This window comes from Musca vetustissima, unplaced genomic scaffold, assembly GCF_032173495.1.
Source record: "Musca vetustissima isolate MV318-11 ecotype Yass unplaced genomic scaffold, APGP_CSIRO_Mvet_v1 utg14208, whole genome shotgun sequence".
Classification (NCBI taxonomy): domain Eukaryota; kingdom Metazoa; phylum Arthropoda; class Insecta; order Diptera; family Muscidae; genus Musca; species Musca vetustissima.
The window spans coordinates 312,616-339,529 of NW_026882685.1; the positions used below are offsets into that span (position 1 = coordinate 312,616).

Consider the following 26,914-nt stretch of genomic DNA (forward strand, 5'->3'; position numbering starts at 1 on the left):
GATATATTTCCCATAAATATTTTCGTCCGATTTTAGGTATATAATGGACCAAAGTCCCTATATATCCTTCGATTTGCACGTAATTTGGCATAGCGTACAAAATTAAGTGTGGAGTAATGTGTGTTAAGTTTCGTGAAAATTGGTTCAGATTTAGATATAGCTCCCATATATATTTTCGTCCGATTTTATGTAAATAGGGCACCAAAGTCCCTATATATCCTTCGATTTGCACGAAATTTGGCACAGCGTACAATTGACAATTGATACGTAAGCAATTTCCAACAGATGGCTTTTCCTCTGTTATTACGATATCATAACAACAGAGAGAACAATAATTAACGTTTTTAATGCTATATCTTAAGCTTATAAAATGAAAATACATATTTTGAGTGCAGGCCTCTAATTTTATTTACATTTTATTCACACATTTTCGCGTATTGGCGTTTTTATTCTTAACATGCCTCTGTTAACCTTCATTCCCCCTGGATATTTTTTCATAAACTATTTTGCCAAAATGCATTTTGTCGAGTCTTTACGGTTTCTATGTCTTTGGACAAGTTTCGATGAAATCGAAATTTATTTACATAATTTTGTCCCATTGTAAGGAGCAACTCTATATCTAACCAAAATTTAGTATAGGTTGCGGAATGAAATGTATAATTTAATTTTAATGGTCCTTCAAAAATGCGACGTCTGTTAGGATTTCATCTGTGGAATATACCAAGTGGTAAAGGATATAGTCGGCCCGTCCGACTTTACTACTTTCCTTACTGTTTTTTTTTATGCTTGAGTTCCAACACCAAGGCGCCATTATTTATTAAAATTTATGTCCATTTCCATCAACGAATGGTAGTTGGTCTCTTATTAAAAAAAATTGGCAAGGAAAGAATTCCGCAATAATCCAATATCTTAAAAATTTATGGTTCAATATAATCCGGGATTAAGGGCTGCTATCGATTTTATTAGCGGCTGAGAATATATGCAAAATAAAATCCGCATTATCCGATATCCAAATTAATTTAATAGCAAATTGCAAAAGCGAAAGTTTACGCTGTATTATATTTTTTTTGGCTTCTCGTTTAATCCTTTCTTTCAGGAAAAAAAATTACTTCCTTCTAGCCCGAAAATCAAAAATCGAATCCCCCGAATAAAATTCCTCAAACTTTTTCTCGTTTTGTTTTCCTTTTAATTGTACTACCAAGTATATCTGATACAAAGTATTCACTTAATAGAAGATCCAAAACAATTCTTTATAGAATTCCAAATATCTTCTTCATAGAATACCGACAGGGTTTTATTTTAGAAGAAAAAGAGCCCTTATTCTTAGAATATCGAAATGTCTTCTTTATAGAAAACCAAAATATTCATCACAGAAGACCAAGTTTTCTGACCAAAAGGTCATCTTTATAGAAAGCCAAGACATCTTCTTCATAGAAAATCCAAACTTCTCCGTAAAATAAAAACATGTCTTCTTTATACAAAAATGACTTCTTTATAACAAACATAGTGGTCTTCTGCATACAACACCAAGAGTTATTTTTCACAGAATACCAAGAGATCTTATTCATAGAAAATCAAGAGGTCTCCTTCTTAGAGGTCTTAGTCATAGAAGAGCAACAGTTCTTCTCCATAGAAAAGTGAAAGGGTTTCTACACAAAAGAACAAGGGGTCTTCATAGAAGACCGATGTAAAGACCAAGAGGTTTTCTTAAATGGGCCTCCTTCGCATAATCGTGCCAGACGATCATGAAGTCTTTATTATAAAAGCCCAATATGTATTCTTTATACAAGACCAAAAGGAATACCTTCGAAAGGAAAATAGTATTTTACAGCGAATGAACTTTATAAGTACTCATACCAGGATACAAAAGAATTCTGCGGCGGTAGACCTCAACAAGGACTGAAACTAGGATATTACAAAATTATACTGCAAGAGATCTAAAAAAAACAGTAAGGAAAGTAGTAAAGTCGGACTGGGCCGACTATATGATACCCTTCACCACTTTGGGGAATATATGTCTTTACAGATGCCGTCTTTTCGAAGGAACGTAGACATGAAGTTAAACGAACTTAAAATGCGATCTATATCTATAAGTAAAGCGACTAACATCAACCTCTACACATGCTCATATATAGGAACTTTGGTGCTCATATATATGGACTTTGGTGCACCATTTACCCTAAATCGGGAGCTATATCTAAATCTTAACAGATTTTCTCGAAACTTGGCACACGTCATTCTTGACCTTATTCAGTACTTTATGCCAAATTTCGTGCAAATCGAATGATATATGGGGACTTTGGTGCACCATTTACATGAAATCGGACGAAACTATATATGGGAGCTATATCTAAATCTGAACCGATTTTCTCGAAACTTGGCATACATCATTCTGCGCCTAATTCAATATTCTATGCCAAATTTCGTGCAAATCAAAACACATATAAGGACTTTGGTGCACCATTTACAATAAAACGGTCGAACATATATATGGGAGCTATATCTAAATCTGGACCGATTTTCACGAAACTTAGCACACATCATTCTTGACTTAATTCAGTACACTGTGCCAAATTTCATGCAAATCGAATGATATGTAGGGACTTTGGTGCATAATTTACCTTAAATCGGACGAAACTATATATGGGAGCTATATCTAAATCTGAACCGATTTTTCCCAACTTCAATAGGGTTCGTCCTTGGGCCAAATAAGTGACTTGTGCCAAATTTCATCCAAATCGGATTATAAATGCGACCTGTACTTTGTTTACAATTTAACATCTAAAGACGGACGGACGGACGGACATGCATAAATCGACTTAAAAAGTGATTCTATACATATTCTCAAAAGGAACCATGTGTCTATCTCGCTTCCTTTTGCCTGTTACCAACATATGCACAAAGACATAATACCCTGTACCACAGTGTGGTGAAGGGTATAAATACTCAAGGAAGGATACTACCGCATTCTGGTAAGCAGGGCAGGTATTCGAGAAAAAAGAGACCTGGATAAGAAATCTTGGACGGGCATGTAAAAATTCGTTATGCATTGCAACATACCTCAGGCTGATGATGTAACGTACCACTATTGTTGTATAGCTATTTATAGAAACAACGCAATTTTCGGTATTTTGGCGGTATCTTGAGCGCGTTTTCCAACCGAATTCGCTAAAATGTGGTACGTTGGGTTCTTATTGGATACTAAATGTCTCCAAAAAAATATAAATATGGGTCCACTTCTTCTGGTAGACCCCATATAATGGTACTTCCTAATTTTCAGTATTTTAGGGGTTTTGATCGTATTTTTCTTCCGAATTGGCTATAATTTTGTATTTGTAGTTCTTAATAGGTACCAAATTTCTCCACAAAAATTATGAATATAGGTCCATCTTTTTGTTTTACCCCCATATAAGGGTACCCCCAATTTTCGGTATTTTGGTGTTTTTGAGCGCGTTTTTCAACCGAATTCGCTGCAATTTGGTATTTTGTAGTCGTATATGGAAACGAATCTCCCTACTAACAATTATTAATATTCGCTCTTTTTTGGGGTAGTCCCCATATAACCCCCTTTTTATATTAACAGTTATGTTAACAGTTATCTGATTTGTTCCGCGTTTTCTGTTTGGTTCTAAGACTCCGTTGTAATCATTTCACCTGCAGAGGATATCAAGATAAAAAACTAGAACGTAAGGTTCTATAATGAACTATATATGAATTATAACCCGCATTTAGGCCTAGCTCCTGTGTGGGAGGTACCGGAATGAGTGGACCAATATTCCCCATCTTCAAACTTGAACTAATTTTGGAAGAAATAATAATATTTCGATTAGGCAAATGTTCACCATGTCAAAGTGTATACACCCTTATTAGCCATAAGGCTCAGGGTATAATTATCCATTTCGAAAAAATTTCGGAAATTTGTATTATGGTTTACATAATGGGTTTGTAGAAATGTCGGTATAGGTCCACTTTTTGGTATTTTCCCTTTATTTTCATTTCAAGTACTTGTCAGAATATCTATGGTGGAGGGTATCCAAAGTTCGGCCCGGCCGAACTTAACGCTTTTTCACTTGTTAATATTTATCATCTTATTACAAATAGAAGTGAAAAGTACCAATATAATGAGGTAATTGGAGATCGGGATCAGTTTTCCATCGACCATTATGTTCTGTAGAAACTTCATTTCAGTCAGCCAAGTAGTGAGTGTGTGGCTCTGGACTTAGTGGTGGATATATTTGAATATTCCTATCAAATTTCAGCCGGATCGTTCACTATGAACAACAGTTATGACACTCTCCAACATCAACCTTGAGCAGAGGCTTTTCTCAGATCTGAGGGGATAGATATATAAATCATTTTGAAACGATGTCAATCTGATTTCTCGTGGTTCAGGAAAGTACAGATTTATGGTTGAATAGAGGGAAGTGACCGGTTGGCAGGTTACCTCATTTTTCAGATGGTGCCACTATTGTGGTTTGCGGCGATCTGTGGCAATCTCCTACCATCCTCATTCATCACGCAACATGTAGAGGTATAGATATATTCAGTCAACGCTGTTGGGCTCTGGTATTGAAATCCCCTAGTAGTGGTGTTGAAATCCCCCTTTTAAAAAATCATTTCAGTAACCAGTAAGTGGAGAATTGTAGTCGGTCGGATACCCATACCATTCTCATAGCTTGGATAACCCATCTAACTACACTTTTTTCATATTTCCTATTTGAAAAATATTGATAAACACATTTCATAATTTTCATAAATTTATTTATTTTTATTGTTTAAATATAAACCAATTCAATCCTTCCACTACTGGCTTAATATCCCCAACATTATATACCAGACACAATAAATCGATATTAAACAATTGCAATTAAATGAATACCGAGCCATAGATATCTGAAGCTAATCTCAAATAACTACAATGGCACAACAATTAAATTCTAATCAAAATGAATGTTCTACTCGTGTATAGATTTATTTTTGCCGTTATCAGCTAAATTAATTATAGAAAATTACATGGGAAATTACAATGCTGCAGACACAACACATGCTCCTGTTCGCATGGCCAATGCATATTTCAATTCGTAATACAAGAACCGTAGGAATTTATCTCTGAGTGGGATAGACAGCAGAAACACACAATAGCAAATACAAAATCCTCGAAATGAATTGTAATCCGAATATGAAAATTAATTACTTAATTATACGACCACTACCATCACCACTAATGTAATAAATAACAATAAGGATTTTTATATAAGTGTGTACAATGGGATATGGTATTGAAATGACATTGAAAACGCTATAAAGAAAAAAAATTAGGATAAAATTGGAAGTGCTTCGAAAATAATTTTTAAAAAAATCCATAAAATTATGAAATGCTTTGGGAAAAATATTTTTAAAAAATCCACTCCAAATGACAGTCCTTCAGAAATTTTGTTTTTAAAAATCACGCCAAATGATAGAGCTTTAAATTTGTTAAATGTTAAAAAGTCCACGTTAATATAAAAAATATAAAAATTTTTCAAAATCCGCTTTTATTATAAGTCTATGAGAACGCATTTTAAACCAGTAAGGAAAGTAGAAAATTCGGACTGGGCCGACCATATGATACCCTTCACCACTTTGGGTATATACAATTTCATGTCAGTAATCCAGAAGTGAACCGACTAACATCAATCCATGCCTTTCTGCAACCTATGATAAATTTCATTTTATTCGGGCAAATTTAGAGTCGTTTGCGTACAATTTGACTAATCGATTTAAAACAAAGCTGATATACACTATTCGGTATACCGCCCAGTTCAAAATTTAATCCCAAAGAATAATTTATATAAATTTCAGTACGTTTTGCACCATAGTGTGTCAATCGGCAAAACTTTGGTTCTTTAGTGTACAATTTACATAAAGTCGGAAGAAAATATATATAAGAGCTATATCGGAATCTGAACCGATTTTCACGAACCTTAGCACACATCGTTCTAGACTCAATTTAGTACATTATGCCAGATTTCGTGCAAATCGAATGATATATAGGGTCTTTATATTTACATTAAATCGGACGAAAATATATATATATAGGAGGTGTATCGAAATCTGAACCGATTTTCCCGAAACTTACCACACACCATTCTAGACACAATTCAGTACGCTATGCTAAATTTCGTGCAAATCGAAAGATATATAGGGACTTTGATGCATCATTTACATAAAATCGGACGACATTATATATAAGAGGTGTCTAGACTCAATTTATTACACTATGCCAAATTTCGTGCAAATCAAAAGATTTAAAGGAACTTTGTTGCACTATTTACTGCACCGATTTTTCCCAATTTCAATAGGGTTCATATGTGGGAACTATATCTAAACCTCGACCGTTTTCACAAAACTTGGCAGACATCACAGTCATGCAAAATTTCGTACAAATCGAAAGATATATAGGGACTTTGGTGCACCATTTACATTAAATCGGACGAAACTATATATAGCAGCTATATCTAAATCTGGACCGATTTTCACGAAACTTAGCAGACATCACTATGGGCACAATTGAGTACGTCATGCCAAATTTCGTGCAAATCGAAAGATATATAGGGACTTTGGTGCACCAATTACATGAAATCGGACGAAAATATATGGCAGCTATACCTAAATCTGGACCGATTTTCACGAAACTTGGCAGATGTCACTCTAGGCTCAATTCAGTTCGCTATGCCAAACTTTGTGCAAATCGAAAGATATATGGGGACTTTGGTACACAATTTTCCTTAAATCGGACGAACATATATATGGGAGCTATATCTAAATCTGAACCGATTTTCATGAAACTTAGCATACATCATTCTCGACTTAATTCAGTGCGCTATACCAAAATTCAGACAAATCGAAAGAAATATAGGGACGTTGGTGCCCCTTTTACCTTAAATCGAACGAAACTATATACGAGAGCTATATCTAAATCTGAACCGAATTTCAAAAGGGTTCGTTTGGCCCAAGGACGAACTTGCGCCAAATATCGTCCAAATCGGATCATAAATGCCTCCTGTACTTTGATTACGATTTAACGTCTACAGACGGACGGACATGCATAAATCGACTCAGAAAAAGAGTCTATGCATATTCTCAAAAGGAACCATGTTTCTATCTCGTTTCCTTTTGACTGTTACAAGCATATGCACCACAGTGTGGTGAGGGGTAAAAAATCCAACTCTTTCAGAAAATATTTTTAAACATCCACGTCTTTTAAAAAAGTCGCGCTTATTTTAAAGCCCCCCGAAAATACTTTTAAAAATCCACGCTTTTTGATAGGCTCTCAGAAAATATTTTTTTTTTATAAAACCACGCTTTTGAAAAGCCCTTACAATCCACGCTAATTGATATGCCCTTAGGGATTTTTTTAAAATCCACACTTTTTTAAAAGCGTTAGAAAATAGTTTTCTTTTAATCCACGCTTATTGTTAAGCCCTCAAGAAATATTTTTAAAAAATCTAAAATTATTTTAGTCCTCCACACTTAAAGTCACATTGAATAAATAAAACAAATGCAATTAAAAACGTTGTCAAAATTATCCTCTACAACTACTAACTGCCATTCTCATACAAAAACAACACCAACAACAACAAAGAACCTCCAAAAAGAATTAAAACTGTAAACACAAAATAAAAACCTCCATTTCATTAGCACCCATTGTTCCAAAATGAATAGAGTTTTGTTGTTTTTGTCTTTCATTCTTTTTTTTATTATTTTTTGTTCACATTTCCCATTTGTCGTTGTCCTCTATCTCTATTGAATATCGTTGTTCCTCTCTCTTTCGCTCTGTGTTAATATTTAATGAATTTTCGCTTGGTACTTGCCAAGCGAACATTAAATACACTTTATTTATGTATTTAACCGAGGCATTTATAGAGCAAATGACATTAAGTGCAAATTGGTTAAATTTCGAATGAAAACCGCACTGCACCGCACCGCGCTGCGCTGTGCTTCACGGTCAACAATAAAAATGCCAATAAATATACACACTGTCGACGATAGGATGGAATATGGCCGGCATAGAATGATACGGCCAATTGTTAAAAACCACCGCCAACAACATTATTGTTCAAGGCCCCCAAATGGAGTGAACCCACACACGCACACATTATATTCTATAGATACTAGCTGCTGACACGGTTCGTAGAGAGGATGCAACAAAAATTAAAATGATGTTGTATTTGTCCCGAACACACTCACACACAGCCACTTAGGAAGTGATGCCATTTGAACATTTTTCTACCAGAAAAGTTTTAAAAACCCGACGCCTGATGATAGTCCTTGAGAAAATATATTACAAAACCAGCGAGCGGAGCAGTATAGTCGGACGGGGTCGACCATATGATACCCTACACAACTTCCACGAAAATCTAACTTTGTGAGGTTCTACATTCTGATCTTGGGCAATATTTACACTCTCTTGACCTTCACCGTGGGCTGTGTTATGTTCGGCTGTCAATTGTGGCTTATAGATCGACTCGAAAAAACACAAAAAAACATTAAATATTTTCGCCCTCTAGAGTGGTAATGGGTTACTAAATAATATTTAAATATGTAAGCACCTGTAAATATTTAAGTGTAACTCCCACATCCGAGTACATACGACAATGTATTTTGAAGGCCAACCACTCCTCTTGGATATATTGTCAACTTCTTGGGTCTATTTGACCCCCTAAATAATGACCGATCTTTATCAAAACAGGCATGCTTATTCTATGGGCTGATCACCTTCTCCATGTAAAAATTCGCAATGTTTGGGCCATTATTGCGGCCCCTGGATCGACCAGAAAAAGTGAAAAAAAATTAAGTACAGGGTTGCCCATATTCGACGGACCCATCTGGCAACGCCATAACTTTTGACAGAGATGTCACATCACTTAATGACATACCGCGATTGAAGCGTCAGTCCAAGTAGATTTTTACCATGAACCAATACACGTCACGCGAGCGCTCTGAAATATTTGAAATTTACATTCTAAGAACACCATTAAGCATTTATACGAAAAATTTTCGACTGGTAAGGCTCTTTCTAATCCGTAGAGGAAATACAAAGTCGACCAAGGCGATCGGCCGAGAATATCGCTGCCGTACGAGCCAGTGTTGAGAGGTCCCCAAGAACATCCCAAAAACGCCGTTCTCAGCGGTTGGGCATGGCTCGGTTCACTTTACAACGGATTATTCGCATTGATTTGCATTTGTTCCCGTACAAAATTCAATTGACGCAAAGAATGTTGCTGCGGACAAGCTTCGTCGATTGGAATGGGCCCAAGGAGTCATCGAAATGGCCGAAGATGACGAGCAATTTTGGAACAAAATTATCATGTCCGATGAAGCCCATTTCACATTGAATGGGACCGTAAATAAGCAAAATTACCGTTTTTACGCCACTGAAAATCCTCAGGAGAATCAAGAAGTGCCTCTTCATGACAAAAAGTCACAGTTTTGTGCGGCGTTAGTGCGAAATCGGTCATTGTGCCGTTTTTCTTCCAAAATGAAAATGGCCATGCTGTTACCATCAATCAGGAGCGTTATCGCGACATGATGACCAATTTTGTGATGCCAATTATTCGTCGAAAGCATATGAGGCAGTTCTGGTTTCAACAAGACGGCGCTCCACCGCACACAAGTCGCATAACAATCGATTTTCTGAAGAATTTGTTTCCGGGCCGTTTGATGTCGAAAAATTGTGATTAGGACTGGCCACCGCGTTCGCTCGATTTTACGCCGCCTGACTTCTTCTTGTGGGGATATTTGAAGTCAAAGGTTTACGTTAACAAGCCAAGGACCGTAGAAGAGCTCAAGAACAACATTCGTGAAGAAATAGCCGCTATTCCGGCCGAAACGATGGAAAATGCAGCAAAAAGGGCACAATACGTCATCAACGCCAGAGGCGGCCATTTGAGTGATATCATATTCAAAAATTGATGTAAACAAATCTACTTGGAACAAATTAAATGATTAACATTGCCAACCGCCAAATTTTTATTTTTTTCTTTGATGGGTCCGTCGAATATGGGCAATCCTGTATTTGGTCTATTTCATCCCCTAAATATTAACCGATCTTTACCAAAAACAATAGGGGTCTTCATTGGGCCATTGGGTCCTACATGCAAAATTTTTGTGAAGATTGGTCCATAACTGTGGCATGTATCGAGTTTACAAATTACAATGGACAGACGGACGGACACACATGTCTGGATCGACTCAGCTAGTCGAGATATGACGATCGGTATACTTAAAGGTGGGCCTAGGCGTTACAAACTCTTAGGCCTGCACAAAGCTATAATAACCTGACAACATGGTTGTGTAGGGTATAAAAATTCACGTCTGATGATAGTCCTTCAGAAAATATTTTTTTAAAATATCCACGCAAGATGAGAGTCCTTGGGAAAATATTTTTAAAAAACCGAAAATTTTTAAAAAACAGTAAATATATTTTTTTAAATTTACGTCTAATGTTCGTCGTATACGTAGATTGATCATCCTTCGAAAAATATGTCTAAAAATCCTCACTTAATAATAGTCCCTAAGAAAATATTAAAGAAATATACAAGCTTTTTGATAGTCGTTGCGAAAATATTTTGTGAAATATATGGCAACCCTATCCCCTTTAGTCAGAATATTTATTTAAAAACAAAACAGATTTAATTGATGCAATTGCAAGCCATTTAAAATGTGAGTTCAAAGTGCTAGGCACTCAAATACCAAAATGCGTTTATAATGCTTTTTATATGCAACCACACACACGCGCCACTCATACACATACACAGGCATGGATGCATACACACACACCAACTATACACACTTCCTGTATTGTACGTGTGCAATAACATGGATCTCCATAAAGAGTCTCTCAGGGCTCATTGTAGTTCGTGTTTTTGTCCTGGTGAACCAGCATTTAACAATGACTAAATGACTGACGGTCATTACGGGGGAGAGAAGTGGCAACACTCGAGCTTCGAAATAACACGGAAAATGTGAATAACATTTAAAAAATGTTAATTTAATTGCCATTATATGAGGCCATAATTAAAAAACCGCCAATAGAAAGGAATGTAATTTAAAAAATTACCATTACCATTCTTGTGTGTGTGTGTAGGAATCATTGCCAAAACGGTTACAGTATTAGAGGATATTTTTCCATGTTTTGCCAATGCATGTTGCGACATTCAATACTACTCCCCCACCACCTTCTTCCATAAAGTCCTCCAACCTCTACTTTGTCGATCTCAAGGCCTATGTGTGTGTGTTTTCATGCCACAGCATCTGAATATCGTAGAAGACAGGAACCAGAGTAATAAGTAGAGCAATTTTCAGTGGAAGTGAAAGATGGGTGAACTAAAGAAAAAAGAAATATAAACGGAACACCAGCACAAAATAAACACACAGAAAATTATACACTCTCCTGACATAACGCCCCAATAATTGTGCAATTAAGAACAGAGGACTAACCGAATAATTTATATAAAGTTAAGCAAAGAACTGAGTGGGTAGCACACAGAGAACGGAGAACACCACACGGAACGAAGCAGCAAGGAGCACAGCAAACAGCCTCACCACCATCATCATCGTCATCCACGTCATCATCATTATCACATCTCAAACAGTGGTTTATTCAATAAAACCAAGGTCCCAATTAACACAGGATGATTAAAGGACAACATGGAAGTGTTTACGGTATAAATATTTACGAACAACATGTAAGGATAATGTATCAATTGGCAGATGGATACAAGGAAAATTAATATTTTTTGATTTATTTAAAGTAGTGTTATCATCAGATTTTTTCAAACATATTGTCTGAGGGCGGATTTTTTACATATATTTTCTGAAGCACTATAGTAAGGCGTGGAGTTTTTGAAACTATTTTCCAAGCAACTATAAGAAAGTTTGGATTTCCAGCTTGGATTTAAAAAAAATCCTCAAGGAATATCATCAGGCGTAGAACTTTTACAAATATTTTCTCAAGGACTATCATCAGGTGTCGAATTTGCAAAAATATTTCCCAAAGGACTATCATCAGGCGTAGATCTATTAAAAATATTTTCTCAAGGACTAAAATATATTCTCAAGGTTTTTGTTATTTGAATTTTGCCTTGTACGGGCAGTGATCATATGAAAGTAATTTTAAGGAGACCCCCCCATTCTCGGGGTCAAAATTTTTGTTGATATAATTCGAATCCACACTGATTAAAGAATGTCTCTACAAAATTTCAAGTAAAAATCTCAAGAACACTTGAAGATATAGCCGATTTATTGTGTCAGCATCAAGTGACGGCTGAAGGGCTTCTCAAACTTTAAACGCGTTTTTCTCTAAACATTTTTTTGCGAATGGCGGGCACGATAACTCAAAAACTAATAACCCAATCGGTTCCAAATTTTGCAACGTTTCTCTGGGAGTGTATAGCTCTCGTATGAACTAGGATAAAGCCAATTGGTGAAGATCTTCCTTATTTTTTAACTTGGTTTTAGGTAAAAAATCGGCGATTTTCCAAAAATATGTTTTCAAAGGTCCACCATTTTGTTAATTTTAGAGCGAAGTCAATAATCCTAGTTCATACGAGAGCCAGACATGTACTCTTTCTAACACCGTTGGAATTTTCGGATTCCGATGTTCCAGTGAGGAGTTATCATGCCCGCCATCAAAAATAAGGACTTTTCTTTAATTACAAAAAACAACAACAAAACAATAACAAAATTTTTTTGTAAATTATTTTTCTTCTCTTTTAAATCTTCAAATATATATGTGAAAAGTTACAAACCTTAACAAGCATTTGTATTCATTTACCAACCCATTGAAAATCTTGAAAAATTAAAATCGAGAATGGGGGGGGGTTCCCTTAAGTGATTACGATTAAGTGGATCATCAGGCGTGGATGATCCACTAGAATATATATCCTGATAATAGTCCTTCAGGCGTGGATTTTTAAAAGCTATTTTGAAGGACTATTTCATCAGGTGTCGATTTTGTACACATATTTCACAAAGGACTATCATCAGGCGTGGATCTTTTAAAAATGGACTAAAAAAAGGACTATCTAGAGGCCGCAATTATGACCCAAACATCGCGAATTTTTGCATGGAGAAGAGGGATCGGGCCATAGAATAACCATGCCTGTTTTGATAAAGATCGGTCAATATTTGGATTTTTTTTTAAACATATTTTCTTAAGGTCCATCCAGTTATCGAGGGTTTTTTGTAAACATATTTTCTGAAAGTCCTTCCAGTTAGCGTAAAAATATTTTTTCGAGGATTAGCATCAGAATTGGATTTTTTTAAAAATATATTCTGAAATATTATCATCAGAATTGCATTTTTCAAAAACATATTCTGAAGGATTATCATGAGGCGTGGATTTTTTAAATATATTGTCCTTCCAGTTAGCGTGGATTTTTAAACATATTTTCTGAAGGCCCTTCCAGTTAGCGTGGATTTTTTAAAAATATTTTCTAACGATCTATCATCGGACGTGGTTGTCTTAAATATATTTTCTCAAGGACCTGATAGTGAGTTTCTTTAAAATATTTTTTCGAGGGCTATCATCAGAAGATTATCTGTGCGTCTAGATCTTTTAAAATATTTTTTGACGGACTACAAATAATTGTAATAATTTCTTAAAACATTTTTTTAAAGGACTATAATCAAGTGTGGAGTTTTAAAAATATTTTAAAGGACTATCGTCAGGCGTGGATTTTTTTAAATATAGGCAATAGACAATATGATTTGATGACCTCCGAAATATTTTATTAAAATTGCAATCACATTTCACTTCAATTTATCAAAGTGCAATTTTATTTGTTAATCCTTGAAATATCGAGTATATCTCTTTGTATGTGCAATGTGTGTATGTTTTATTTTTCCATCTACCAACCAAGCATATAATCACCTTTCCGCTTCTTTCGTAATGCCAAATTAACGCCCCACGTTGGTTTTTTTGTTCTTTGGTAGCCATATAAATCCCCGAAAAAAAAACATTCCTCTTCTTTTTCGGCTTTTGAAATAAAAACTCAAACCACCAGCAAGACTAGAAAGAAGCTTAGGAGAGTAGAAAGCACAAAACCCATATCTAATAGAAAAACCGAAACAACGACGACGACGAAATACCGCCGGCAACATGAGACCACAGTATCGTATTATTTGCACCCAACAACAGCAGCAACAGAAAGCCACTAGTTAAGCAAGGAAACGGAAATGATAGCATGGAACTTTATACTCAGCTCAGCTCTACTCCGCTTTCCCAGTCACGATATTCGTTTCCATTGCCTCTATGCGTTTGCTCTATGTCAAATATGTGTGTGTGTGAGTGGGTTTTTTGTTGTATCTACGTCGCATGGCATTATTTGGCTGCAATGTTAGTTTTTTAGGCACACGGATGTAATGTGACGTCTATATGTGTGTGTGTGTACTTAGATGAAAGTATTTGTATAGCAAGCCTTTGCAAACTCAAGCGCCAACTCAACGACATCCGACATCCTCTGCCTCTGCAGCCCAAAAAAAATGAAATAAAAAGTCATGGTAGAAAATTAAAAATATTTTCGCTGCTGCATAAAATTAATACCATTTAAATGCCAGCACGAATAAACGAATGAAATGCTGGCGCAGGATGGCAGGCTGCCTGACGGGGCAGACGGAGTGAGGGTGTACAGCTTTAATGGCAATACAAGTCAAATTATGCTGCAATTATACACAAGCACACCCCCTACACAGGAACACACGAGCACACACACATACAAGCACACTCATTCACACGATTACAAAACTGGAGTTCATGCAGTCACATCATTTAGAGGCAAGAGCTCACATTAACTGTGGCCCAGTTAACCCTCATATGAGACTTGGGATGTTTTTAACTCAACCTTAATAACGAACATTCCATACTAGGGTATCGTATGGTCAGGACGAACACACATGTCTAGATCGACTCAGCTAGTCGAGATATGACGATCGGTATACTTAAAGGTGGGTCTAGGACCAATATTTGGCGGCCTTCAGAAAATATTTTTAAAAAATCCACGCCTACTTTTAGGCCTTCAGAAAATATTTTTAAAAAATCCACGCCTACTTTTAGGCCTTCAGAAAATATTTTTAAAAAATCCACGCCTACTTTTAGGCCTTCAGAAAATATTTTTAAAAAATCCACGCCTACTTTTAGGCCTTCAGAAAATATTTTTAAAAAATCCACGCCTACTTTTAGGCCTTCAGAAAATATTTTTAAAAAATCCACGCCTACTTTTAGGCCTTCAGAAAATATTTTTAAAAAATCCACGCCTACTTTTAGGCCTTCAGAAAATATTTTTAAAAAATCCACGCCTACTTTTAGGCCTTCAGAAAATATTTTTAAAAAATCCACGCCTACTTTTAGGCCTTCAGAAAATATTTTTAAAAAATCCACGCCTACTTTTAGGCCTTCAGAAAATATTTTTAAAAAATCCACGCCTACTTTTAGGCCTTCAGAAAATATTTTTAAAAAATCCACGCCTACTTTTAGGCCTTCAGAAAATATTTTTAAAAAATCCATGCCTACTTTTAAGCCTTCAAAAAATATTTAAAAAAAAATCCACGCCTATTGAAAGTCCGTTCGAAAATATTTAAAAAAAAATCCAAGCTTATTGAAAGTCCTTGTCCCTTTTAGGATCCCCTTTCCACTTGAGGGTTAATGCAAATCGCATTTAAGCATAGATATAGAAAATTCTATATAAAGTGTTTTTAATGTGTGTTAGTGTATCACTGTATGTATATCCTCGAATATATATATATATATAGATTTGTGTATGTGTTTTTGAGTGTTTCTGTGTATGCATGTAAGTGGAAATATATGGAAATTTTTGTTTGATAAAAATTAGAATTTTAGCAAATGCCACTCCTATCGTGAGCAAACAAATATTTCTACAAATAAAGGCACAAACACACATACAAATTTATCTATTTGTCGTATGTGTGTTTTTGCGCATACAAATTATTATATACTGCCATAGATGTTAATTTTTCGTAAAATCTTCTTCATTGCCGACTGAATGTTATCGTTTAAATGCAGAAATTTTCTCTCAATTTATACCCTGAAGTCATCTACAGGTGCCGGATATTAAAAAGTTTATTTCGCTGCGGAAAATATATTTTCTAATTCCGTTAATATGACGACGTTTCGTACGACTTATAATCACATTTATAATTTGGTTGCATTAAGTGCGATTTTTAACGAGTTCAGATAGTTTGTATGGGTGAGAGAATTTCTTGGTATAATTTTGAGGTTAGGAGGAGTGGATTTTTAAAAAATATTTTCTGAAGGACTATTATCAAGCGTGGATTTTTTAAAGATATTTTCTGATAGTCTATCATCAGGCGTGGATTTTTTAAAACAAATTTCTGAAGGACTATCATCAGGCGTGGATTTTTTAAAACTATTTTCCGAAGGACTATCATCAGGCGTGGATTTTTTAAAACTATTTTCTGAAGGACTATCATCAGGCGTGGATTTTTTAAAACTATTTTCTGAAGGACTATCATCAGGCGTGGATTTTTTAAAACAATTTTCTGAAGGACTATCATCAGGCGTGGATTTTTTAAAACAATTTTCTGAAGGACTATCATCAGGCGTGGATTTTTTAAAACAATTTTCTGAAGGACTATCATCAGGCGTGGATTTTTTAAAACAATTTTCTGAAGGACTATCATCAGGCGTGGATTTTTTAAAACAATTTTCTGAAGGACTATCATCAGGCGTGGATTTTTTAAAACAATTTTCTGAAGGACTATCATCAGGCGTGGATTTTTTAAAACAATTTTCTGAAGGACTATCATCAGGCGTGGATTTTTTAAAACAATTTTCTGAAGGACTATCATCAGGCGTGGATTTTTTAAAACTATTTTCTGAAGGCGTGATTTCTATAGAGTACTTAATAAATATTTGCTGAATGTTTTGTGTCCATTTTCCTTTTCATGCCCCACACCACACTGTGGTACAGGGTATTATGTCTTTGTGCATATGTTTGTAACAGGCAAAAATAATCGAGATAGACCCATGGCCCCTTTTGAGAATATGCATGGAATCACTTTTTAAGTCGATTTATGCATGTCCGTCCGTCCGTCTGTCTGTCTGTCGATGATAAATTGTAAACAAAATACAGGTTGCATTTATAATCCGAATTGGATGAAATTTGGCACAGGTCACTTATTCGGCTCATGGACAATTTGGAAAAAATCGGTTCAGATTCAGCTCCCATATATATCTTCGTCCGATTTAAGGTAAATAGTGCACCAAAGTCCCTATATATCCTTAGATTTGCACGACATTTGGCATAGCGTACTGAATTAAGTCTATAGTGATGTGTGTTAAGTTTCGTGAAAATCGGTTCAGATTTAGATATAGCTCCCATAATATAAGTTAATCTCAGGCAATTCCCATTGAAATCGGTTCAGATTTTGATATAGCTTTTACATATATATTTTCGTCCGATTTTACACAATATTGTAACAAATTTTGCACAACGTACTGAAGTTAATATAACCTAGAAGTTGGATATAAGTGCTTCACCAAGGTGGGTCCAATCGGCACAAAATTTTGCACTACGTACTAAAGTCCAAAACATAACGTGTGACAAGTTTAGTTGAAATCTGTTTAGATTTAGATATAGCTCTAATATATAGTTTCGTCCGATTTTAAATGGTTCACCAAAGACCAAAGGTTGGCCGATTGACACACAATTTTGTTCAACGTACTGAAGTTAATATAACCTGTGGAAAGTTTTGAAAGCGTGTGGAAAGTTTTGAAATCGGTTCAGATTTAGATAGAGCTTCTAGATATATTTTCTCCCGATTTTAGAATGTGGCCGGTATGCACAAAACATATGGAATTTAGTATAACTTAAACTTGAGAAGTTTCGATGAAATCGGTTTAAATTTCCGTATAGCTTATATATATAGCTTATATATATATATATATAAAAGAGTAAAGTGATTGACTGACTGACTGATTTAACGATTCATCAACGCCCAGACGAAACGGCTGAAGCTAGAATCTTGAAATTTTGGTTGAGGGTCACTCTTGGTCCAAATGTGACAGATAAGGCTGGGTTTTTGAAAGCCATTTGTATTTGGTGAACCGATAGAGCTAGAACTCTCAAATTTGGATTGGTGGTCGCTGATGGATTGTAGGATAGGTGTAGCAAAGGGTTTTTGGAAAATCGAACTATAACTATCCGAAAGGTACTAAACTGTACTTAATTTGGTACAAATTCGTAGCATGTAAATAGATAGAGCTAAAAACTTGAAATGTGGAATGCGAATTTGGATTGAGATGTAGAGTCTATTAACACTAGAAAGACGGGAATTTTGTATATACCTATATTGCCTAAAATCGGTCAAAATGACTTCATTCTGAAAAATCTTTTATTGTGTAAAGAAATTTTTCTAAACTATTTTTTTAATATTTGTTACATTATTTACAATCATACAAAACGTTGTTATTATTTGTTTTCGGTGGTAGGGCTCTCGGGTTTCCCCTTTTGAAAAATAAGAGCGCGGACAAAACGTTCGAAAAAAGAGGAAGACTTTATATAATATGAAATCGACTGGAAATATAAAATTAATTTTTCCCGATTTGTGTGTTCGTATGTGTTTCTAGAGTAGCAAACGGGTTTCGATGTTGTTGTACCGATCTGGTCATATAAGAAATTTACTTTATACAGTAATAAAAGTAGTTTGATTATTTAATATTTCAAAAAGGTCAAAATGACCGCTTTTAGGCTATTTAGGTATAGCACATGTGAATACGGGGAATGAAAGAGGGGAGGAAGCAGCTACTATGATTAATAAACGTAGTTCTATGTGGTAGAAAAAGTCACCAAATTTTAAAAAGCTGAGTCATAATATACACAATTGTTTTTGTACTTGAAATTTAAAAACCGTCAAAATGACTGCTCTCGGCAATCTAGTGTTAAAGGAGATGGCTTTGAAAGCGTGTACTCATGTGTACGCAAAGTACTACATGGTACTATATTTGGTACAAATTGAATCTAGAATAATAAAAGAGTAAAGTGATTGACTGACTGACTGATTTAACGATTCATCAACGACCAGACGAAACGTCTTAAGCTAGAATCTGGAAATTTTAGGTGAGGGTCACTCTTGGTTCAAAGGTGTCAGATAAAGCTGGGTTTTTGGAAATTCGTACTAGAACAGTACGAAAAGTACTAAATGTGATACCATTTGTAGTTGGCGAACCAGTAAAGCTAGAACTCTGAAATTTGGATTAAGGGTCACTGATGGAGTAGATGCAGCAAAGGGCTTTTTTGAAATCCGAACTATAAGTATCCGAAAAGTACTGAAATGTACTAAATTTGGTACAATATCGTAGTATGTGAATGAATTGAGCTAAAAAATTGAAATTTGGAATGCAAAAAAAAAACTTGAGAAGTAGAGTCGATATGAGGAGAGTTTGGAAAGCGTGTACTCATGTATACGAAAAGTATAATATGGTAATAAATTTGGTACAAATTTAATTTGAAGGTACAAATCGAATGCTTAAAATTGAAAGTAGCAGTAACGTCGGAGTGTAGGATTAGGATATGTGCGTAGTTTTGGAAAATTTTTACTTATGTGTACGAAAAGTACTAAATCGTACTATAATTGGTATAATTTGGATTTAGGTGGATTTAGGTGAACCCTTAGAGCTGGAACAATGAAATTTGGAGTTAGGATCATTGAAGGGATGTAGGTTAGTGTCAGGATTCAATTTAACAAATTAATACTTATGGGTACTAAATGGTACTAAATTTGGTACAATTTGAGTTTTAGGTGAACCAATAGAGCTAGAATCATGGAAATTGGAGTCAGGATCACTGTGGAGGTGTAAGATTGAAATATGTAGGAAGTTTTAGAAATTCGTACTAATGTGTACTAAATTTGGTACAATTTAAATTGTGGGTGAGACGATAGAGTTGAAATCATGAAATTTTGATTTAGGATCACTCTGGAGGTGTAGGATAGGGGTATGTAGGAAGTTTTGGAAATTCGTACTACTGTGTACTAAATTTGGTACAATTTGAATTGTGGGTCAACCGATAATGTTGGATTCTTGAAACTTGGATTTAGGATGACTGGGGGATGTTGAAGTGGGGTATGTAGGAAGTTTTGGAAATTGGTACAACTATGTACTAAATTTGGTATAATTTGAATTGCGAGTGCGCCAATAGAATCCTGAAACTTGGATTTAGGATGACTGTGGAGTTTTGGTATGGTATGGAAATTGTGTGTGCTAAATGGAAAATTTGGATTTGGGTGAACATTTAGAGCTCGAATCATGAAATTTGGTACTAAATGGTACTCAAATTTAATTTATGGTCGGTATTAATGTGTGGATTGTTTTTTCTGACATATATATATATATATATATAATATGTTAATACAAGTTTAAATATCTCCTACTTTCGCTAACGAAGTTGCGGGCAGGAGACGTCTGTTAGGATTCATCTGTTTTCTCAAGGACTGTCAGGAGTGATTTCTATAGAGTACCTTAATACACATTTGCTGAATGTCTTGTGTCCATTTTCCTTTTTTTATTTTGTTTGTCTTCTGTCTTCTTTCCGCGTTTAATTACAATTTATTTGCTTTCCTTACTTTCCTAACCCAACAAAGGATATAATAATTATAAACTATCCACATTAGAGAAATCCTAATGTACGAATGCCACATACATGTTGACTTATATAAATATAAGCACGCACATTAAAGAGATACACATGACGGTATATACATATGTGTGTTTGTCTGTGACTGTGTGCATAAGAACACCTGTAGTTGTATTACCACACCATCATATCCTTGCATCCTGACTAATTATAAAGTTCATAGTAATTTATTGTTTGGTGGCGTTGGCGGGGAGTGGCACTGCCGGTGGTGGTGGTGGTGTTGCCATCGTGTTTGTAGTGGCGATGTTGCGGTTAATTATCGCAAAGCACCTCCCACAACTTTACGCTTGCTGGCAGGCAGACAGACTAACTTTTAGTCTTTTATCATCTCAACCACATGGCAAAACTTTTCGAATTAAAGATACTTTTCGGGTTGAGCTTTTAGTTTTTGAGGTTTTCACATTCATGGGATCAACGGCTGTCTCGATTTCGATGGAGTTAATGGTTAATAATGTAAAGGTGCCAGAGAGTGGGTTATCTTTCTTGTGGTTGGTAGAAGAAATAAATTGATATTGTTAATGAACTTGAAGTTAATAATAATTACCGAAGACTTTACTAAAGAATATAAGTGTGTGTGTTGGCCCTGCAGGAAGGCGTGGATTTTTTAAAAATATTTTTTGAAGGTCTACCATAAGGCGTGGATTTTTTAAAAAATATTTTTTGAAGTTCTACCATTATGCGTGGATTTTTTAAACATATTTTTTGAAGGTCTACCATGAAGCGTTGATTTTTTTAAATATTTTTTGAAGGTCTACCATAAAGCGTGGATTTTTTTTTAATATTTTTTGAAGGTCTACCATAAGAAGTGATTTTTTTATATTTTTAAAAAGTCTACCATTAGGCGTGTATTTTTTAAAAATATTTTTAAAAAGTCTACCATTAGGCGTGTATTTTTTAAAAATATTTTTAAAAAGTCTACCATTAGGCGCGATTTTTTTTAAAATATTTTTAAAAAATTTATCATTAGGCGTGTATTTTCTATAAATATTTTTAAAAAGTCTACGATTAGGCGTGGATTTTTTTTAAATATTTTTTGAAAGTCTACCATTAGGCGAAGATTTTTTTTAAATATTTTTTTTATTATTTTTTTTGAATGAATATTTTAAAGATCTGTCAATATTCATTCTGCATTTAAAAAAACAATTCCCCCTTTTTCTCTTTTTTACAGAGCCGATCGGAATCACGACAACTATTTAACCATCAAAGAATTAGGACAATATATCAATAAAAACATTGTGGACCATATCGATGAAGCCATACAATTAAATCCTCGAGAATTCCGTCGCGTTGATATATCCCCCGCCGATGGTCTGGTTACCTGGGAAGAATATCATCGTTATTTCCTGAAAGAACACGGCATGACCGAAGCCGATATTGATGAACATAATGAAATTAAACATACCGCTCTGAATCGTAAAGCACGTGAAGATATGATGCGTGATAAGGCCCGATGGTCGGAGGCAGCGCGCACTGATCTTTTCACCCTAACCATTGATGAATATCTTTCATTTCGCCATCCGGAATCAAGTATAAGTAATTTACTCGAATTGGTCGATGATTTGTTGAGACAATTCGATCAGGATGGTGATGATCAGCTGAGTATAGAAGAATTTTCCGAAGTGAATGTGGCGGATGATGATGATTTGATACGGAAATCATTGATATCGAAAACGGTTGTGGAAAGGAGAGAAGAATTTAAGCGGATAATTGATAAAAATCAAGATGGCAAAGCGGATCGTGGAGAATTGTTGAATTATGTAAATCCCAAAACGCCCAGATATGCTCTTCAGGAAGCGGCCACCCTTTTCAGTTTATGTGATGAAGATCGTAATGGCAAATTGACACTGAAAGAGGTAAGAGTAATTATTGAATGGGAGAACGTTGAGAGCAAGTGGAGGGTATTTTTCTTACTTTAAGGCATAGAAATGTAGAAGACTACTTGCAGTTGCAGCACAAGAAGTAGTATTCTTATTAAAAAATATTATTTCTAAAACCAATGTGAAATTAATATTGGCGCTTTAGAAGAAGGTTCGACGTTAAGTTTTTTATAAAAATGGGTAATATTTAATAGAGCTTCGGTTTAGTATTTAATGTGCGAACTATATTCAGAAGATCCGACTCAGAAATCAAAGGAGGAAGTTTTATGATACACTATGATACTTCAGAAGTTTCAGCTGATGTACCACTACCCTCCCTATGTAATATAATTACATTTCGATCTAGTTCTGCCTCCAAGAATCCTGAATTCATCTTGTAGATCCTGAAGAAAATTTTCGAGTTTTCGATCCTTGAAGACATAGTCGTTTTTGATTAAACTCAATACTTTTTTAAAGTGTTGCAAGCAGCTCATTTCTCTTAGGATGGATCAGTATTACGAGTTTTAGAAAATTGGCGCTTTTAACGAATTACATGCAGTTTAACTTTTTTTCTGGACGAATCTACTTTATCAATGTGTTAATCTCATGCATTAACTCGTAATGAGTTCTAAAGCACTCGTTCCAATTTCATTTCTTTAAGGGGACCCCCCCCATTCTCGGGGTCAAAAATTTTGTTGATATAATTCGAATCTACACTAATTAAGGAATGTCCCTACAAAATTTCAAGTGAAAATCTCAAGAACTCTTGACGATTTATTGTGTCAGCATCAAGTGACGGCTGAAGGGCTTCTCAAATTTAAAAGCGTTTTTCTCTAAGAATTTTTTGTGAGTGGCGGGCACGATAACTCAAAAACTAATAACCCAATCGATTTCAAATTTTTGCACGTTTCTCTGTGAGTGTATAGCTATCGTATGAACTAGGATAAAGCCAATCGGTTATTATATTCAGTTATATATGTGCAAAGTTACAAACCTTTACAAGCATTGGTATTAATTTATCAGCCCATTGAAAATCTTGAAAAATTAAAATGGAGAAGCACAAAATTTGCAGCTGCTGTAGTCGCTGCGAGACTTCAAATATACATAGACTTTTTCACACTAGGCATCTTGACATTTATGAATAGTTATTCCCTCCGCTGGTGCAGTCGGAAACTGCTCACCGTCGATATTTTCGTGTTGATTGGGTATATATTGAAATGTTTTTACACAAACATGAATTGGTGTTCATGATAATTCGGACAGATGCCTTCGTTTAGAACGAGATAAGACTTTGGTATTTTTCCGTGGAAATTAAATCCGGTAAAGCAGGAATTTATTCCCTAAGGTGGTACCTAACAATCACTAGAGCTGTAAAAAAAAAATCGATGGCAATATCAATAGTATTGATTCTTTTCTTAAAATTGAATATCGATTGATAGTTTTGGCTATCGATATTATCGGACAAAATAACATAGGTTAGGTTTTGCCAATACGTCAATATAATTTGCGCGCCTTTTCGACTTTGTGTTTGTGAAAAATGGTATTGGAAAATACGTATTATCCAAAACCGAACAATGTAAATTTGCTTAGAAGCACGTACTTTTCTCAGAAACGCGAAAAAATTCCAACAATCGTAAAGGAGGATACATTGCGCCAGGCAAACCACTGACAGTGGTTCTCTTTGAGGTAGGGGCAGCTGATATTTACTTTCATATACCATCCCCACATATGTGTTAGTACGAATTATGTGAATTATTTTCAAAACCACGAAAAAGTCTACAATGTGTTACAAAAATGATTAATATCATCGGTTTAACAAAAGTCAAACATATACATACCTTCAATTTTGTATTTGTAGATTCGGCATTTGTTTTTGAATCAACAGTTCTGCACTTTTGTGGTTTTTTAATAAATAGTTTCTTCTCCGATAATATCGATAGCAATCGATAGTTTGAAATGAAATATCGGAACTATCTAATGCTTGGAATATCGATGTTTTTACAGCTCTGACCATCACTGGTGTAATATTAACAGTTCCCATGTATTAGGCTGTACTTTTTAAGATTAGATCATACGGTAAACCTCGAGATACTTTGAATTTTTTAATAGATTAAACAATTCTGTTTCTATTTTCGTATTTTAGCCCCGTGGACTTGCAAATGACATTCGACAGATACTACCTCTTCCATAGGGATAGAATTAGCTTCACAGTACTATTTTGCCGCAGAATATTGATACCGTGCGTGAACTGATAATACAAGATCGTCCTGTGTTATGTAGTCAGATAGAAAAACGCTGCAAGCGTCGTCGATTCATTCGTTCGCGAGCATTTGTTGTTGAAGAGCATTCTTTTGAAAAACTCAAAAAACAAATGTTCGCGAATGTCAGAAAGAATTTCAACCACGAAACGAACGAACGTTGTTGTGCACTCTCACTCGTTTGCTATGTGTTGCGACCATTATTTGGCGAATGTTCGTTTGGTAAAGAATTTATCGCCATAAATTCATTCATAAAATGAGCACAAAACGAAAAGAATGTATTTTGAATCATTCGCGAGCGAATTTTTTCGCACCCTTGTCACATGTGATTTTCAAATCCGATGGGATAGCAAATGAAAATATTACAGAATCTGTTAACAATTTCGAAGCAACCGAAACTAATGCCCAGCGGGTCGTAAAAAATACTAAAGAAAATTTGGAGAAAAATCGATCGACACAGGCGATGAATGATGGATCTATCCCTTCCTCGAAGACGAGACAAATCCAAGCATTTAGAAGTAAATGATAGCTTGTTTCTTCGGCAAAAATGTTCATGTGACATCTGTTCCATTAGAGGGACGTAGGACGGTCAATTCTGACCAGTACACCACCAAAACGAACAAGAGTAGCAGATGATGTTATTGTAGGTGTTTTAGAGAGTTTTCAATCACAGTGGAAATGTGCTTCGAGTGTCTTACACAGATTTTTTCATAAGGCATCCGGCATACCAAAAATCGGCCTTTTCGTTTGGAATATATGACGCTTCTAACCCTCCAAAAAACCACATTCCCGAAATGACAAATATAGGCTTTAATTCGATTGCAAAATTTGGCTAAATTCTTTATAAAAAAATTGACCCAGCCGAGCTTAACGACTTTCTATAGTACCTAGCGTGTGTGCTTCCATGGTCAATACGCTGGTTTACTGATTTTATATATTTTTTATTCCTAATGGTGCATAGGGCGCTTCCACAAAACTTAGCCATCTTAAACTCAATTAGTCCTTGTATTAGCTTTGTTTATACTTGTTTTTTATTGCACCTAAGGGTGATGCAGATGCCATCTACCGTTGCCTAGAAACAATTCCTTTGAATTTTGAACAGCGATTGTGGTCTTTGCTTAGTTAATGCTGTCGTTTTTCTCTAGATGGCGCTAACTTCTGTCATCACTATTTTGTATTCCGGTCATGTGTTGATGTTAATGACGCTTTCGGGGTCTTCCAACGCTTTCCTTTGGAAGAGAATTAAGGTCAATTTTTACAAATTTCGAAATCCACTTTCTCTAGGAGCATAGGGCCGTCACGGATCATCGACATATTTACTCGATTAGTCTTTGTGTTTATTTCGTTTATCATTGTTTTGTATTATTCCAGCTAAGTTGACGATTCGTCTGATGTAGCCTAGGTGATGCGGCTGCCACCCATCGTTATCTAGAAACAATGTTTCCTTGCATTTTGTGCAGTGCAGTGATTGTGGTGAAGTCATTTTCCTCTGTGTGACACTCCTGTAATTCCTATTTAGGTGTTATCCTCATGTATTGTTGATGTCGGTTTTGGTTTTTAGAATGTCAAGATGCTTCGGCTGCATTTCATTTCATACATAAGCCTATTTTTACAGATATGCGAAGATCCTTTCTTCGTCTGCTGCACTACCTAATATTGTATGTATGTAGTCAGGTTACAATATTCTTAAATTTAAAACTATTTTTAGAAAATATACTCTACTTGCCCTCGACTACAAAATATTCTACAAATATTTCCAATTTTAATTATTTTATTTTTTCATTTTCTTTCAGATCCTCTCAAATGCTGAAATCTTCCTAACATCCAAAATGATTGATACGGCTCAGAGTTTTCATACCGAATTTTGAATTTTATACTGTAATCAATTTAATCTCTAGACAAACTATGGTTATTACTACCACTACAAAAAAACTACTCTACTCTCTGTGACTCGAACATATCCATTGTGAAGTAATTGGTAGTGTTTTTTGTATTCTTTAAAAAAAAAAACAACAAAAACAATATATTATAACTGAAAAATTCTAAGGGAGGATGGGTAAATCAATGCAGGCAATATATTTTGAAA

At 35.2% G+C, this 26,914-nt stretch overlaps 1 protein-coding gene across 1 annotated transcript in view; it reads left to right on the forward strand.

Annotated features, from left to right (window-relative positions):
• LOC133329289 (45 kDa calcium-binding protein) overlaps positions 1-26,704 on the forward strand; it is a 45,579-nt gene extending 18,875 nt beyond the window's left edge. The window contains exons 2-3 of the mRNA XM_061537778.1: positions 21,883-22,567; positions 26,622-26,704. Coding sequence (XP_061393762.1) covers positions 21,883-22,567; positions 26,622-26,696 — 760 coding nt within the window. The 3' untranslated portion in view covers positions 26,697-26,704. The remainder of the gene's footprint in view (positions 1-21,882; positions 22,568-26,621) is intronic.
• The last annotated feature ends 210 nt before the right edge of the window (positions 26,705-26,914 follow it).